Source organism: Lolium perenne, chromosome 6 (genome assembly GCF_019359855.2).
Source record: "Lolium perenne isolate Kyuss_39 chromosome 6, Kyuss_2.0, whole genome shotgun sequence".
NCBI lineage: Eukaryota > Viridiplantae > Streptophyta > Magnoliopsida > Poales > Poaceae > Lolium > Lolium perenne.
The window spans coordinates 39,193,991-39,210,688 of NC_067249.2; the positions used below are offsets into that span (position 1 = coordinate 39,193,991).

Genomic DNA, 16,698 nt, shown 5'->3' on the forward strand with positions numbered 1-16,698 from the left:
TCGGAGTTATCTCCATGTAACCCTAGGCCGGGGGTGCTTATATAAACCCCCGAGCTTAGGCCCTAGAGGACACCTTACTCGAGATCCAATCTCCCCCTGTAAGCTCTCGGCGTAGCCGCCATCGAGCCCCCATTGTAATTCTCCACTGAGCAATAGAGATCTAGCAGGACGTAGGCCTTTTACTCTCCGGAGGGGCTGAACCTGGGTAAAACCCTTGCGTCTCTTGCACCTCGACCCGTAGATGGCAATGTTCCCTTCCCCTCGCATCAATGAAGTGCTACCCCCTGTAGCATCTGCCGTGGCTACATCCACGACACATCTTGTTTGGATTTTCTCTCCAATGGGTATGCCTAGAGAACTTTGTGTTTCCAACCCCATGTCTATGCTTATCTCATCATCATCTATCTATCTATATGTACATGTCATCATTTGAGCACTCACACACACTTACACACAGCATAGGGGCAAAAACGAGGCAAAATGAGACAATTTTGGGCTGGCCGGTCCCTGGTCCGGTCGGACCGGGTCCCTGACCGGATGGTCCGGTGGACCGGGCGGCAACCGGGGTCTTGGCCTGGTCAGCCGGTCCCCAGCCCGGTCGAACCGGACACCTGACCGGACGCGCAGCCTACTATATATTGGGGAAGGGATACCCCTTGGGGTCATCTTCCCCATTGTTCCCCAATCTCCAACCACCATGGCCGGCGCCCTGACCATCTCCACCATGATCTAGGCACTTCCCACCACAAGAACTTCCCCAAACTCCACCACACCATAGATCGGGCCCCTTGGAGCATCTCCACCGAAGGATTTGGTCCCTCTCCAACTAGTTTGGGAATTTTTGGAGTTCTTGGTTTTCAAGCCCTCCCTCGTGTTCTTCTTGCTCCCTTGATCAAGAAGGACAATGTCTTCGGGTAATGTACTCTCCCTTCCTCCCTAATCTCTAGTCCTCCTCACACATTGCAAGTTCTTGCCAAAATTTGAGGAAATCTTAGGGTTAGGGTTAGGTTTTGCAAGTCCTCATGCCTTTAGAGTGTCTCTCAACACAAAGCACATACTCCACTCTATTGCTATAGCATGTACTCAAGTTTTTCGAGTTTTTGCATGAATTTGTGGTAGAAAAATCTGGGCAAACATCACAAATCGACAGATCCGGTCACCAGCCCGGTCGACCGGCCGCTCAACCGGCCGGCCCGGCGTGCGGCCCGGTCCACCGGTCGCCAACCGGATCGTCCGGTCTGCTGCCCGGTTGGACCGGCCTGTGCGCCGGGTTGCCCAGTCTTTCGCACAATCTCATCACTACACTTGGATATATGCTATGCTTTTTGGATTCCCTCTTATTGATGACATGTACACTTACCCCACTGCTATCCTTGCTATATTTTCTCATTCACAGGAAGTTGGAGTGGTGAGCCACCACGTGGTGGTGTTGCCAAGCGAGGTAGGACGGATCCTCCCCGCCGTTCTAGTAGTCGTGCACCCCCTCAAGCTCATCAAGGTACTGACACTAGCAGCTCAGCTCGGGGCAGAACCAAGTCTGTTGCCACCAAGCACAATGATAAGAATGTTGCCCAAGAGGATGATGAGGTAGTACCAACCATCAATGTTGGGGCTGCAAACCGTCTTGAGTGGCAGGAATGGAGGACAGTGAACCCCTATCGCTTTGAGAAGCCAACTTACACTCGTGCGGACAAGGCATTCTGGACCAACACACAAGCAGCCCTCTGGGAGGGTTTCTATGATTCTCATGAGTTTATGAAGCATGGCAATATTGTATCACCCAAGGCCATCAATCCTGACGAACTTGCCTTGCATGAAGCCACCAAGTATCGGTTTGTGGTCCAAACCTTGAGGAGTCTGGGATTGTATGACCTTGTGTGCCTCAAGCCTGATGATACTCAAGATGATCCTACCTTTTGTCCCCTCCTTGTCCGTCAGTTTCACTGTACTGTCTTCTTCCATGATGATGAAGACCGCACCCTCACTTGGATGACCGGCAAGACAAAGTACTCATGCTCCTACTCTCAGTTCCGTGCAGCCATGGGTTGTGGTGATGACAGTGATCCAGGGTACAAGATTCATTCACGGTCCAGGCTTACTAGGGGTGACATCTCTTTCTGCTATCCTGCGAACCCTACGCCTGGACCTCCCACTATCTCTGGGATGTACTACTCCTATTTGGTACTTGCCAAGCTGTTCCGGGAGAACCTCATCAGCAAGTCTGGAGACCACAGTGAAGTCCGGAACTATCACCTCAACTTGATGTACTATTGTCATCCTGACAGGGTAAGGAAGATTGATGGCTGTGATCTTATCTACTGTGAACTGAAGAGAGCAATTATGGACCGCATGACTCCCAACTACGCCCAGTATGTTCAGCGGCTCATCAACTTCATTGTTCCCGCTCCTCGGAACGCTATTGGTGAGAAAGTCATCATGGATCCATTCAGGTTCCCCATTCAGGAGGCCACTCGTTCAGACGTTCCCTCCATGATGCCCACCACTGAGCGCCGTTCCAAGGAACACCATGATCATGATGCTAGCTCCAGTCACTCTCGGCGCTCCCAGCATGGGGCCGCTCGATTCTTCACATGCATGTTCCAAATGTGCAAGAACAGCAATGATGTTGCACATCAGACCCTTACTATGACCCAGGAGACACGGAGGCGCCAGAATGAATTCATGGCCTCAAGGAACCACCCTGTTCCTCCTCCTGGACCTGAGATGGAGCCTGTGATAGCACCTCAGTGGGAGATGCCTCTTCTTACCGATGAGATGCTCCAGAACTTCGACTTCTCCGTGTACGCTCATGGCGCTCTCCCTACTAGGCCTGCTCGTGCTCCTCCTGCTGACTATGCTGATGATGATGCGGGTGATGATGATGCGGGTGATGATGATGCCGGTGATGATGATGCACGCGAGAGCTCCTCCTCGCTTGGGTTTGGTCACTACTGATGGGTGCGATAGCATCTCTCCTCTTTTCTTCGCCTTTTTGGTGTTCCGATGCCAAAGGGGGAGAAGAGAGTAGAGTCTAGACCACGGGGTTCTTTGATTGCCACAAGCCATGGGAGTTGCTTTATTTGGATTTTATATGGCTTGTGCTTGTTTACTTTGAGTTTTTCAAGAACCATTTGCTATTTCCAATAATTCGTGTATGGATGTGTATGGACGACTATTATGTGTGCTACTCTATGTTAGGATGATTATGCTATGCTTATATATATCTTGATATGCACATCTCCATACCATGCTTGTTTCCTAAAGATATTGGGGGAGCTTCTCATGTTTCACAAATGGTGTACTTTGCATTCAAACGCAAATTCTCCAAGTGCACACATTATGGGGGAGCTTTCGTAATATCTTATATGAAATCAAGGTTTAGAGCTTATCATAATATCTATTTGTGACTCTAGCTCGGTTTGTCATCGTATACCAAAAAGGGGGAGATTGTAAGGGTATTTCACCCTTATCCATTATTTTGGTAACGATGACACCGTGCTAAAGTATTTGGCCTAATATGTTTATAAGTACAATCTCAGGTATTAGGCAATGAGGCATAAATGGTGTATCAAAGGAACAAGAAGGCTAAAGGTGACCCCCCATTTCAACAACAATCAAAAAGGGGTTACAGGAGAAATCCGGTCACCTGCCCGGTCCAACCGGGCCAGCAACCGGCCAGTCCGGCGTGGTGGCCGGTCAACCGGGCTCCAAAGGAGGAGCCAGCAGATCCGGTTTGCGCCCGGTCAACCGGGCTCTCGACCGGCGGGTCCGGTGCTCCGTCCGGTCCACCGGGCGGCAACCGGGCGCCAACCGGCCGCCAACCGGAGGAGCTCCAGGACCAGCAAAAGGCGTCCGGTCACTGGCCCGGTCAGACCGGCCTCACCACCGGGCTGTCCGGTCTGTGGCCCGGTCAGACCGGGTTTGTCGAGGAAAAGCTGAGGTGGCAAGTGGCAACGGCCATATTTCGAAGAACACTATAAATAGCCCTTCTCCTACCTCTAGACAGTTAGGCACTACACTACAAGCTGTTCTTGAGCTCTCTCTCTCTTACTCCATTGCTAGAAACACCAAAAGCCTCAGATCTCCCTCCTCCTCCACCCAAACTCAAATCCCTCCGGGGAATCATTAGAGGAGGACCCGATCTACCGTTCTACCAAGCCAAATCTCATTCCCCCTTGTATTCATTGAGAAGCTTGCTTCCTAGGGTTCCTTGGAAACCCTAGGTAGGCAAGAGGAGTCCGGAAGCATCCGGGCTGTGGATTTGCTCCGGGCAAGATTGTGAAGGTTTGGAGGCTACCTCAAAGTCTACCACAAGTGAGTGAGCTATTCCTTCGTGGGATAGGCTCCGGAGAATAGGGTGAGCCTTCGTGGCGCGGGGAATCCTTCGTGGGACCTCCACTCCTCCAAACGTGACGTACCTTGTTGCAAAGCAAGGGAACACGGGAATACATCCTCGTCTCCGCGTGCTATCGGTTATCTCTAACCGAACTCCTTACTTGTGATTTAACTGCCTGTGAGAGCCTTCGTGCTCGAGTTAGTTGTATCCTCATATAGGTTGCTACACCTAGTTTGCATTAGGCTCATCTTTATATTCCGCAAAGCCTAATATTGCAAAGAAAGAATTAAAATTTGTAGAAACCTATTCACCCCCCTCTAGGTTTACCATCTCTATACTTTCACGCCTGCATATACACCTGTGTATATTACCATGAGACATGCCAAAAGAAATTCGAGCTCCAAACTATAACTCTTAGATCGGAGATAGCTCCAACCATGGATTTGGGGATGTGTAGCCAAAGCTAATGTATGCAGCCACCGCCACTCGCCATGGAGCCGGAAAAATCACTGCTTGTAGGTGGAAAGATGCGATCGAAGCAATGTTTTGGTTTTTCAGAAACTTTCTCCATCGGGTCAGACATAACATTTCTACACAAACGCTCTTTTTTTCATTGATAAATGGAAAAAACAGTTGCAAGCCACATGTGACATTCATTTTCACACAACATGATGACTTTCTCCATCGGGTGAGGGTTAATTTTTCAACACTACATGTGCTCTGCAAGTGTTATAAGGGAAATCGAGAAAGAGAGAGAGGGGCAGAAATTACTGCAATACCAGCGGCAATATCTGGTTGCTTTTCTCCTTCTTGTGTTTCCCTAACCAGATCTGCTGCTACCTGCTACCTGTAAGGAGACGGCACAATAGCTTACCTCAAACAAAAAAAGAATCATAGATTCATCATGCTAAGAAAGAAAGAATGGTCCAGTACAAGGTCATGTCATTGTGTAGCAATTTTTTATATTTCTAATCCAAGCACCCCATTTGCTCTTAGATAAAATGTTACTCTTGCAAATCCAGTAATTCAATTGCTTGATTTTTACCATAAAAAGATAGGAAGTGGCATGCCTGGCTGGCATGTCTAAATCAGAGGAGCCGTTTTTGGCCACGATGACAAGATTGTCTCAACTACAAAAAAGCCAATACCTTGATCCGAACGGCCGAAAAGGTAGCGAGCATGCTCCTAGCAAAGCAGCAACGCACGGAAACACCAACCAGCTTGTGCAAAGCGACAGAACGGATGGAACAACCTGCAAGAAAACAGACAAAAGCACACGAGACACCATGCCATTTCTCAAGTGTGCCCCGATCCGTGGAGGACAGAAAGAAGGAAGAGGAGGACCTTACTCGTAGAGGAGTCTGCTGGTGCCGAATCCGTGCAAGCCACAAATGAAGAGAAGCTGAAATGAAGAACCATCTCTGAACCATACAGCTAGCTCAAAGCAACATCAAGAATTGCTTGGCTAGATGCACGAATCTGGATGGACAGAATACTCTGTATTTGGAAATGATGCCTTGACCTGTAAAGAAAAGAAGATATCATGTTATAGTGGAGAGATTTAACAAATTAAAAGACCACATCTACTCGACATATTATAGCATATAAAGAGGCTAGCAATGCATCCTCTTTAAATCTTCTTTGTAAGGCTAGATATAATCACTTATTAAGGTTAAGAAAAGCTTCAACAGCACGGCGTGCTGTTAAATGCAGTGAATAGTCACCATTAGTGCAATGGACAAAACTCATGGTGAAGCAGGCGATTGGCTAGCCAAAAGAATTATAGAAAAAATGATCAATCACTAACCTAGCAAGCATATATCCAAGCAAAGAAGGAAAGGAACCTGATGGTATTGGCATCTTGCCTCTGAGGCCAGTGTGCACAAGTTGGCACAATCAATACAATGCATAAACTCTTGTTTATGCTACTGAATGCAATATATCATGGTAGCTATATAATTTTCCTAACTTCAGTCAGAAAAACAAGTTAAACGAAGGCAAAAAGTAGCAGCAACTATTCACCAACGAAAATGGGCGTAAAGGCCTCAAATCAGAGCAAAATTGAGGAACTGGGAGCACACAATGCAACCAAAAATATACTGAAAGGAAAGAAAGCTTTTTAAAAAATAGGGTTGCTCTTTTACATGCTCACAGAAACTGAATGGCATGATCGCTAGACAGGCCAGATTCTGAAATCCAAAATCTACAGTGCTTTATAAACCCTTAAGACAATACTCGTATATACGAAAAAGTGACTTCCGAACTGACTTAGAGTAAATTGTTACATTTCTCCAAGCAATTTACAAGAATGTATTTATTTTGAATTTTACATCAGACGAGCTTCATTTTAATTCTTCGACCAGGTTGAACACTACGGAGTTGTAAATCATACTCCTATATAGATCAAATAAGCCAATTCTCATATTCAGAAAATTAGTTATTCCATGCTGCAAAAATGAGTGAAGACATGGATTCCAGATGAAAATACTCCACATATATATTCTAGTTTAATATTAACATACCATCATATATTTGATCCCGCGAAGATGTATCCTGATGCTAAAATCGACTATTGATGATCAGGTAACTAATATCAGATCTGAAGTTTCGTGAAACGACGAATCCTGATACCCAAACAAAGCATGATGGACAAACACCATCAGGTAACTAATATCAAATCTAAAGTATCATTAAAATGAATCACTGCTTGTTATCTGCAAAATAAAATAACATAGGGGAAAAAGTTGGGTTTGATCACCTCAACTTTATGCCTATGAGTGCATGCGAGCAACAGTTCTCTAAATTAGTTTATTTAAGTGAATGGAGACATGAAAGAGCAACACAAGATTCTATGCCTTTCAATCTATGAACCATGACGCTAGACTTGTTTAATCAAGCACAATTAATTCAGACATCATGCTATAAAAGGCATGAACCCTACAAAAGAACAATTTGGGTCAAACATTTATTTTAATCCATCTACCATTAGTTCATACATAGTCGTCAGTGGTAGCAAGCAACAGACAAGCAAAGAACGAACCTTCCACTATTTAAATCACCATTTTTCCATGCATTGTACTAAAATGATATATCCATGATATTTATTAAATGGTGGTTCCAGTGAATAAATTTGGAATAGTAGACACAAAAGTCACTCCCCCATGGCCTCGTATAGTTTAAAAGCCTTCCAAAATTAAGCATCAACCGAAAAACTCTAACTGCCTATTTTCAGGGCATGGTTAGTTTCAACCGAAAAAACTTTAACAGCATGCACCCTTTCTTTAAATAGACTACTCTGCTATACTGTATTTATTAGTTGCCATAGAAACATGTGTGCTCCTATCATCAGGTTTCCACGAATGTTGTTTGTTTACCTTTTTTTTCTTACTCCTTTGGTGACTGAATTCTGGGAACAAACGTACCTCCACTCGCAGGGCCGAAGAGGAAAGAAGAAATTTCCCCAAGCAGCAGCGATGCACGCACATGCCATCCTAGAAGAATTGACAGATGGCAAGCAAAACAAGCCAAAGAGTGGGAAGAAATCAGCAGGCAGGCATTGCAACAAACATGCAAGGTGCAAGGAAGATTAAAGGCATTGCAACAAACATGCAAGGTGCAACAAACACATGAAAAGAAGGAGACCCACCAGGATACGCAGGTAAAGATTAGCGTAGAAGATGTGGACGAACATCCTAGACCTGGATGCAAAAAGGAAAAGGAAAATTAGGCAAACCCATTAACAAGAACAGGGCATGGAGGGCAACGAACACAGTAAGCCAGTGCGAAAGAGAGGAGAGAAGAACGGTGAACCAACCTCAACCATACGCATGCACGACAGGAAACTCCGCGGGCAGAGAACGCTGAACCAACGGTGGTCAGGCCCGGGGCGGCTCATCAGGGTCACAATTTCTGTAGTTTGACCAATTCCTGTTATCATTATAAATTTCCAAAGATGCGCCAGATGCAGCCGGTGCTGCTCGTCATGGAGGCACAAAGATAATCGCTTCTCATAACCTAAAAAGGCACCTTATCAGCTTGCAACATATATGGTTGGTAGCTCATAGAATAATAAACACCAAAAATTACATATCACCCTTAGTTCATAGTCATTGCATGACCCCCTTTGCAGCCTTAATTTATATCAGATTAATGAGTAATTTAGAACACTTGAAATAAATAAACCACATTTTTTCAAATCACCATGCATTCATATAATCTGTTTCTTTAATTAAATAAAGAAACTCACCAATTTCTTCAACATCCTTTGTAGCATACTGACATCAAAGTCCACCCCCTCTGTAGCAGCCTGCCGAAGAGAAATCCATAAGAGAATTAGGGAGGCTAACACCAAATGGCACATAAAAATCCACTACTCTGAAATTTTATTTATTATTATAGTTAGCCAACATGGAAAATGTTAACCAACATGGAAAATGGAAACACAACGGAATAACTAATTCGAACACGGAAAAGAGATAATTAATCATTAGAGGCAAATACTGAAAACATGTTGATCTTGTAGGATTCTATTTCTCTGCTGAAAATATTTATGGAGTAAAATAAGTATAGTGTGTCATACTGACATCAAAGTCCACCCCCTCTGTAATTTCGCACCATTTAAATGTCAAGTTAGTTGTAAAATTTTATCTAATAACAATCTTAAACCCTTGAGCCACAATAAAAGGTATGTCTGACTAAAAGCATAAGGATGTTAGTGCAGTTTCTCTGAAAAGAGAATGTAATAAAATATATTAATGCCTCTGTATGCAATCCTACCGCAAAATGGTACGAAAAAATAGAGACAGTAAATATGAAGCAACTCCTACATAGTATTCTACTTGCTTTCTCTTGTAAAGTAGACCATGAAACTAATATTCTACCCACCTACACATTAAGCAACTCTCACCTAATATTATGACTGCTACCCAGTTGCTTCAGACCCACTCCACGAACTGCTCCTTCCAGAGTAAATAGTCAAGCTGGATGCAAGAAGGAACACACAAAAATGAAAGAAAAGCACCGCAAGCAAGGGGCAAGGAATCAATAACAAAGCGTATTGAATATATAGTTTGCCCACAATTCATGATAACATGAAAGCACCGCAACTGAAGATTAAACAAGATGCTGATATTTTGTAAAATACAGAACCCAACAATTGCCAACACCTTGTGGCCCACTAAAATCATCACCATATATATGCATATATTGAACTGAAGAAAATTTAGTGGATGGAGTAGAGTAACAGCTGAAGTGGCGAACCGCTGCTAACCTTGCTCGGGTTGTGGAGGTCACGGAGCCTCAACATCATCTGTGCGCACAGCCTGGATACGTCTGATGTGTGGACCTCCGCCGCCCCATAGCCGCATCACGCAATCCCTCACGAACAGCGGGAATCCCCATGACTTTTTGCTTGTCAATGCGCCATCTCATCAAGCTCGTCGACGCACCGTCGCGATCGCCATCGCCGATCTTGAAGATCTATTATGACAGCAAAACCAGCATGTATATTAACACTGGAAAATTACCGAAGAAGGGATATCCGCTATTTTTTAGAAGAATAAAAGTGCAACAGAACAATTGATACAAAGGTATAGTCAAGCATACCCCAAACCCCACCTTCTTATGTGCCTATCTTGGCGTAATTGTCCATTTCATTGTGGACCCCTTGACAAAATTACGGTGAAGAGAGCTATAGCTTACTTAATTTGTGGATGGTGCCTGAATAACCTCCAGCGCCATCTGAGCGTCAACATGCTGCAGCTCACTACCCTGAAGTAGGACAACCTCTGAACATTTCGAAGTCGGGTAATTAGGCCAACACATAAAACGAGAACCATTAAATGGGTTTAGAAGCGTTGGTTAAAAAATGTGGGTAAAATTTACAATAAGGGTTAAATGGTAGTCTAAAATATATATTAAGACCTGCAGTTAAAAGAAAGTGTCAAACCTTAATTTAGGTTATAGCTGGCAAGAAAATATCTAGGTGTGTGAGTGATAGGGAGGTAGTACCATGAACACTGACAAATATGCATATTATCACATATGCCAAAAGTGGCCAACTGTACAACAAAAGGAATTTGCTAGCTTGAGTAGATCATAAGCAACTGAAAGCAAGTATATATGCTATAAACAAGATCCGACAAGGATGAATAAGCAACTGAAAGCAACTTTACCTTCAGGAAACTGTGTGAGTGTATCAGTCACCACAACACCATTATTCGCGGTCTGTGCATTATACAAATCGATATGCTCAACCTCACCGTTACAAACACCCAGCACAACCATTAGAATCCTGCACAAGTGATGAATTATTAGAAAGAAACACGCATATAGAGCAGAATCCATAGTAGAATTGATGAACTCAGCCTTCCTATTCTCAGCACACCGCAAAACCGAGAACAAATATGCAAGGTCGCGACAGTGAACCTTCTGACTGGAACATGGAGTTGTCCTGATGATGAAGATCCTTTGTGAGATCTGCTATACCAGAGGAGACTGGTCCACATCCAAGAAGAAAGTGAGCAGCTTGACCTTCACCACCAATAGGTGGAAATTAATCTTCTCAAATTCATAAATAAGGAATAGTAAGGACACACAAACTGAGATATATTATCAAAATAACTGGCTGCAATTTTCGCTGAGTAAAGTACAAAAACATATCTACATGATGATTTCTTTAGAAATGCAATATTGTATTCCTCTTTCCAATACTTGTATAAATAAACTTTAAACATCAGTACAAAGCACTATATATAAATTTGCAGCACTCATGAATCCGTGTGCTAAGACAATCTCTTGCTGTTTATCTCCTTACGCTTTCCCAACCAGATCTGCTGCTAGCTGCAAGGAGAAATAACTTTAAGGTTGCAATCCATGGTCTAAACTGAAATCGATTTACTACATGCAAATAATCAAGAACACACCAGACATTAGAGCATGGGAAGAAACACAACATACCATCGCAGATGCAGGCGTCGGATTTGAGGGCCATGGCCAGCGTGGCCAACAGCAGAGAGGAAGAGGAGAGGGAAACGTGGGGGATGGGCAAGCTGGAGACCAGAGCTCGATCCCGCCGCCGCTGCAGCCCTCCATCCGCCAGATCTCGAGCACCGGCAGCCATCGCGCATCCCCGCGCCGGCCGAAGAACCGCCATCCATGGATCTCATGGAGTCATGCAGACCGCGCCATCTCATGTGTGCCCCGATCCGTGGAGGATAGAAAGAAGGAAGAGGAGGACCTTACTCGTAGAGGAGTCTGCTGGCGCCGAATCCGTGCTCCTCCACCTCCGTCCCAGCGCCGCCCCTTGCTGCTCCTCCAACTCCGGCGCAGGGTAGATTGAGCGTGAGAGGCGCGACGGTGGCTGCTCGGAATCGCACAGGAGGCGCCACGGCGGTGGAGCAACACGCCGGAGATGCGTAGGTCGAGGAGGAGAGGCGGGACGGCAGCTGCTCGGGGTGGCGGAGGAGGAGGCGCGGTGGAGGCTCGGGGTCGATCCTGAGAGGAAGCGGGGATTGGGGGAGGCTCGGGATTGGAGTGAGGAGGAGCCTTTTGGTTGGCTAGGGTTTTCACCGTTTTTGGTTTTCTGAGCAACGCGAGCACGGACTCTGGTTGTCTCAAACAAACGGCCCCACGCATGCACGGGCCCAGCCGTCATGCACTCAGAACAAGCAGCGGACGGTAGGAAAAAGATTACAACATCCAACGGTTGAGGTGAAAAGCGGGTTGGAAAATTTACTGTGCACGTGTAACGGACGAACCAGATGTTTTTGCCCCTTTTGAGTGCCTTGGTTGGCCGGGTAGTCTAGGGACATTTATAGGAGAAATGCATTCAACAACAATGTACTATACTTGTTGATTGCTTTACCATCACACTATATAAATGCTGAATATTCCACCACATAAAATTCATGAACGTTTCAAATTCAAGTTTGCAGATGACTAGAAACCTTCAGCACACAACTTCCAAAAGGAAAAAAATGAACTGTGGCAGTGCCACTTGGCAGATTGCCTATTTTGGGCCTTGCTGCTGTGGCCTCTTAACGTCGCCACTGGGCCAGCCTTCCTCGATGCCTGCGTCTCTCTCTCGCCGCCAGATGAACCCCCACATGCCGGAACCGGCGGCCGGCGGCCGCCGCCATCTCTTACCCGAGCACCGCGTAGAGAGCGGAGGTCAGCGATCGCCGCTCCATCTCCTATATTTCGTTAGTCTTGCTTGTAGACGCTGATTGCGCGTTGTGGTGTGGGAGATTTGTGGTTCCGGATGCTGGCCTCCATGATTATCGATCGCAGATCGCCCACCTGCTCAAGAATTAGCCCAGACCAAGCTACCAAACTTTTTAGGTAGAAAAGGATAGGAGCAAACTCCCACGTAGACTTCGATTCAGAAAAATGCCATAGCAGGGTCATTTGGTCAGCTTCTTGGCCTAATGTTGATGTTTTTTACTTTTTTGCAGACCCAGGCCTAATATAAACCTTAACATTTGGTGGAAATTTGGTGTCCTCTTAATTGTTATTTCTATTTTTATTTTCATTCTATGTGCTGTTTCGGAAGCATGTATATGATTCAATGAGTTAGGAGTGTATGCTTGCCATATTATTGAGTTAGTATTGCTTCAGTACAAGGGTAATTTTCCTCACACAGTCGAAGCCCCATAACGTGTACTGATTTTGCACCTCAACTCTCCACAGTGTGGAATTCTTAAGGAACGTGATGGGGTTGAACTTTGTAAATAGTTATAATCTATACACTTGTTTACCATAATATGGAATACAATTGAAGGGAGGGGGGGGGGGGGGGGGGGGCGCAATTACAGAGTCTTAAAAAATGGTAATCTGTCAGAAGCTTTGTCAAAATAACTGTAACATCTTTCAGTAGTAATTGTATGGACCTACATCTGCTATGTGCGCTGGACTACAATATAATCATGTGTAGCGGCATTCTATCTTAACTGAATTTTGCATCTGCAGTTTGCCGTCTACACTCTCCAGGAAGGAGACTAGTTCCTGTATCGTTGGTCTCATGCAAGGATTACGGCTGATGCACTTGCAAGCTGCTTCAAGCACCTTCATCATCTGGTCTTCATACCCTTTACCCTGAAGTGTAGGATCCAGGACCTCAAGCTGCTTCCCTTCTGATATCATATCCTGTACCCAGTTGACGAGTTCTTTTGATGAGGACAAGACCAGGACAGGCCGTCTTCCTGTCAGCAGCTCAAGCAGGACCATGCCAAAACTGTACATGTCACCTCTCAGTGTAGCAACCCATCCTTGTCCATACTCAGGCGGAATGTAGCCCAGAGTACCAACTAACTCAGTTGTGAAATGGGTTTTACTGTCAATCAATCTGGAGAGCCCAAAATCTGCGACATAAGCTTTGAATTCTCTGTCAAGCAGGATGTTGCTGGACTTGATGTCACGGTGGACAATGTGAGGCTTGCAGACACCATGGATATAAGAAAGGCCCCGGCTTGCTCCTTGTGCGATCTTGAGCCGTGTCGGCCAGTCAAGAAACAAGTTGGCATCACCATCGCTGTTGTGAAGCCAATCATCCAGGCTGCCATTCTCCATGTAAGGATATATGAGGAATCTTGAATCTCCCTGTATGCCATAACCCCAGAGTGGTACAAGGTTGTCATGCTGTGCCATTGAGAGTGCATCAACCTCTGCAGTGAATTCCCTGTCCATCAGACACATACCATCATTAAGCTTCTTGATGGCCAGCTTAGAGCCATCAGGTAAATCAGCCCTATAGACCAGCCCATAGCCTCCGCATCCGATGATGTTCTCCTGGTGAAAGTTATTTGTAGACTTCACGATGTCAGCGAATGTGAGGTTACTGTCTTCTCCCTTTCCTCGTGGCACTATCACTAATGATTCTTCTGAACCAGTCTCAATTGAATATACTTCCACATCTCCACTGTTGCTGCTCCTGTGCTTGATTGTTGCAAAGAGACACCCGAGCATGGAAAGAGCAGCGGTTCCACCAAAGAACACACCAAATGTTATTGCAAAAATGGATTTCTTGCTCCAGTGTTTTCTAGAGCCTGACGATCTTCCTGCTGAACCACAATTGCGATGGAGAATACGGCCACACAACTTTGGATTCCCTTCAAAGCTAGAACTTAGGAATGTGCCAAGCTGGACTCCATCTGGAATTGGGCCTTCGAGGTCATTGTGGGAAATGTTGAATGCTGAAAGGAAGTGCAGGTTCTTCAGTGCTGATGGGATAATGCCTGTAAGATTGTTGCTAGACAAGTCGAGCACCCACAGATTTGTCAGGTTGCAGAGCTGCTGTGGTATTTCTCCTGATAAGCTGTTGGAGCTGAAGTTCAGTATACCAAGTGAGTTCAACTGACCAATCTCCTCAGGGATCACACCAGTGAAGTTATTGTTTCCCAGATTCAGCACTTTAGGGAAAGCACTTGATATACGATATTGACGTGATGGAGTTGCATAAACAGGCAGCTCAAAGGCTCTTGGGTCCAAGCGTGGTGCCTTTGTCTTTTCTGAATTTAGCATTGACATCTCCATTAAGGCTCTTGGAATTTCGCCTGTAAGGCTATTATTTGATATGTCTAGATGGAAAAGTAAGTTTAGGCTATTGATCCAGCCTGGTATTGGTCCACTGAGTTGGTTATTTTGCAAAAACAGCATCTCCAACTTTGACAGCTTTGATAGCCAAAGGGGTATGTTTCCTGACAATGAGCAACCAGCTATGGAGAGAACCTGAAGGTTCTGAAAACCATCAACTATTTCATCTTCTGGCATGGATTCACCCATAAAGTTTGTCCCTCCGATAAGCAAGGAAGTGAGGTTCCTACAGTTCTTGAGTATCCGAATCGTATTTGTGATATTTGTAAAATTGTTGAAACCAAGTGATAGGAAAGTAAGGGTTTTCAAACTGGCTATGTTTGGTGAAAGCTGCCCATACAAGTTGTTGCCAGATATGCGCAGTGCGGCCAGCTTGGTGCAAGAGTATATGCTTTCTGGAATTGTGCCGGTGAATTTGTTGTACAGAAGATCTAAACTCTTCAGATGGAGCAGGCTCGAGAAGTTAACCTTGGTAAGTTCTCCATCAAAGTGGTTGCTCTTGAGGTCAATTGCTATGAGATTTGTGCAGTTGCTCAGAGCTGACGGCAGCTCCCCTGACATGTTGTTGTTGTCCAGACGGAGCTCCTCTAATCTCTTGAGCTGACCAATTGAGTCGGGAATCTTGCCGCTGAAATTGTTCCCTCCAAGATCTAGAGTAGCGAGATTTCTGAGCTTGACTATTTGTGCACCATTGATCACTCCATGTAAACCATTGTCAGGAAGGGAGAGGTACTCCAGGGAGGAAGCATCGAAGAGTTCATTTGGTAGAATCCCGCTGAGGTTGTTGTGTCCAGCCTTGAGCACTCTGAGCATGGAGCAATTACCAAGTCCAGGAGGGATGCCACCTGTAAATTGGTTGTAGCAGAGTGCAACCACGGCCAGTGATGGTGAGCCTGTGCAGAAATGGCTTGGTATCTGCCCAGTGAAGCTGTTGTTGCTGGCGTTGAGGATGACTAGATTGCTCATCACCCCCCATGTGGTGGACGATGGAAACCGGCCTGTAAACAGGTTGCTCGAGATGTTCAGTACCTGCAGAGGCCGGACAGAGGTTAAAGATGGCACCTCTTGCATGTCTTCCTTGAGGCTGTTGAAGCTGACGTCGAGGACTATGATGCTGCTGGACGACACCAGCTCCAGTGGTAGGCCACCAGAGAGTGAGTTGTGGGACAGGTTGAGGCGCAGCAGTCCGGCGAGGTTGCCCAGGGACGGCGAGACGTGCCCCTCAAGGCCCTTGGAAGCCACTGAGACATCGGTGACTGTCCCATCCGCGCCACAGGTGACCCCTTCCCACACGCAGCAGTCGGTGCTGTTTTGCTTCCATGACGCTGAGAGGCCGCCGTCCTGTGACAGCCCAGCATGGAACTGCAGGAGGGAGCCCTTCTCCTGCTCCGTGCAAGAACTGGCTGGAGAGGCCATGGAGAGCAGCAGCACCACCACAAGGGCACAGCCAAGGAAAGGTACAGGGAATCTGTTGCTGCACTTCTTGCATGAGGAACGGAGCTGCTGCTGCTGCTTCTCCATGGTTTTCCTGATCAAAGCTTTAGCATGAAAGCCAGATGGTTAAAACCTGATTCTGACTGGACCTGGTCAGGAAAGAGCATGAGGAGGAAGGAGGAGGTTTTGGGTCAAGGGTCAGAGGATCCACACTGGTGTTGTGTGCACTTGCCTCAGGCAGGCAGCAGCTTCCTGGTTCACACCAAAACATGCACGTTTCGGTTGAGGCCACTCTGCAAATCTGCAATTATTTATCGAATCTGCAATTATCTATCGAA

At 45.9% G+C, this 16,698-nt stretch overlaps 1 protein-coding gene and 2 long non-coding RNA genes across 4 annotated transcripts; all 3 read right to left on the reverse strand.

Moving 5' to 3' along the window:
- Window positions 1-8,460: 8,460 nt before the first annotated feature.
- Window positions 8,461-9,794, reverse strand: LOC139832104 (uncharacterized). The gene is made up of 3 exons (XR_011746682.1): window positions 9,606-9,794; window positions 9,243-9,315; window positions 8,461-8,642 (listed from the first exon to the last, which is right to left on the reverse strand). It is a non-coding gene; the product is annotated as an uncharacterized lncRNA (long non-coding RNA).
- Window positions 9,795-9,868: 74 nt separating this feature from the next.
- LOC127308301 (uncharacterized) lies at window positions 9,869-11,856 on the reverse strand. 2 transcript variants are annotated; one of them, XR_011746683.1, is made up of 3 exons: window positions 11,294-11,856; window positions 10,510-11,176; window positions 9,869-10,122 (listed from the first exon to the last, which is right to left on the reverse strand). It is a non-coding gene; the product is annotated as an uncharacterized lncRNA (long non-coding RNA). The 2 variants fall into 2 exon arrangements; XR_011746684.1 differs by lacking the exon at window positions 9,869-10,122 and adding an exon at window positions 10,143-10,395.
- Window positions 11,857-13,137: 1,281 nt separating this feature from the next.
- On the reverse strand, window positions 13,138-16,447 carry LOC127308297 (tyrosine-sulfated glycopeptide receptor 1). The gene has a single exon (XM_051339079.2). It carries the CDS (start codon window positions 16,445-16,447, stop codon window positions 13,259-13,261), a length of 3,189 nt encoding a protein of 1,062 aa, XP_051195039.2. The 3' UTR covers window positions 13,138-13,258.
- Window positions 16,448-16,698: the final 251 nt, after the last annotated feature.

Coding starts and splice junctions, on each gene's coding strand:
- LOC127308297 (XM_051339079.2), bottom strand. CDS start 16,447: ATGGAGAAGCAGCAGCAGCAGCTCCGTTCCTCATGCAAGAAGTGCAGC.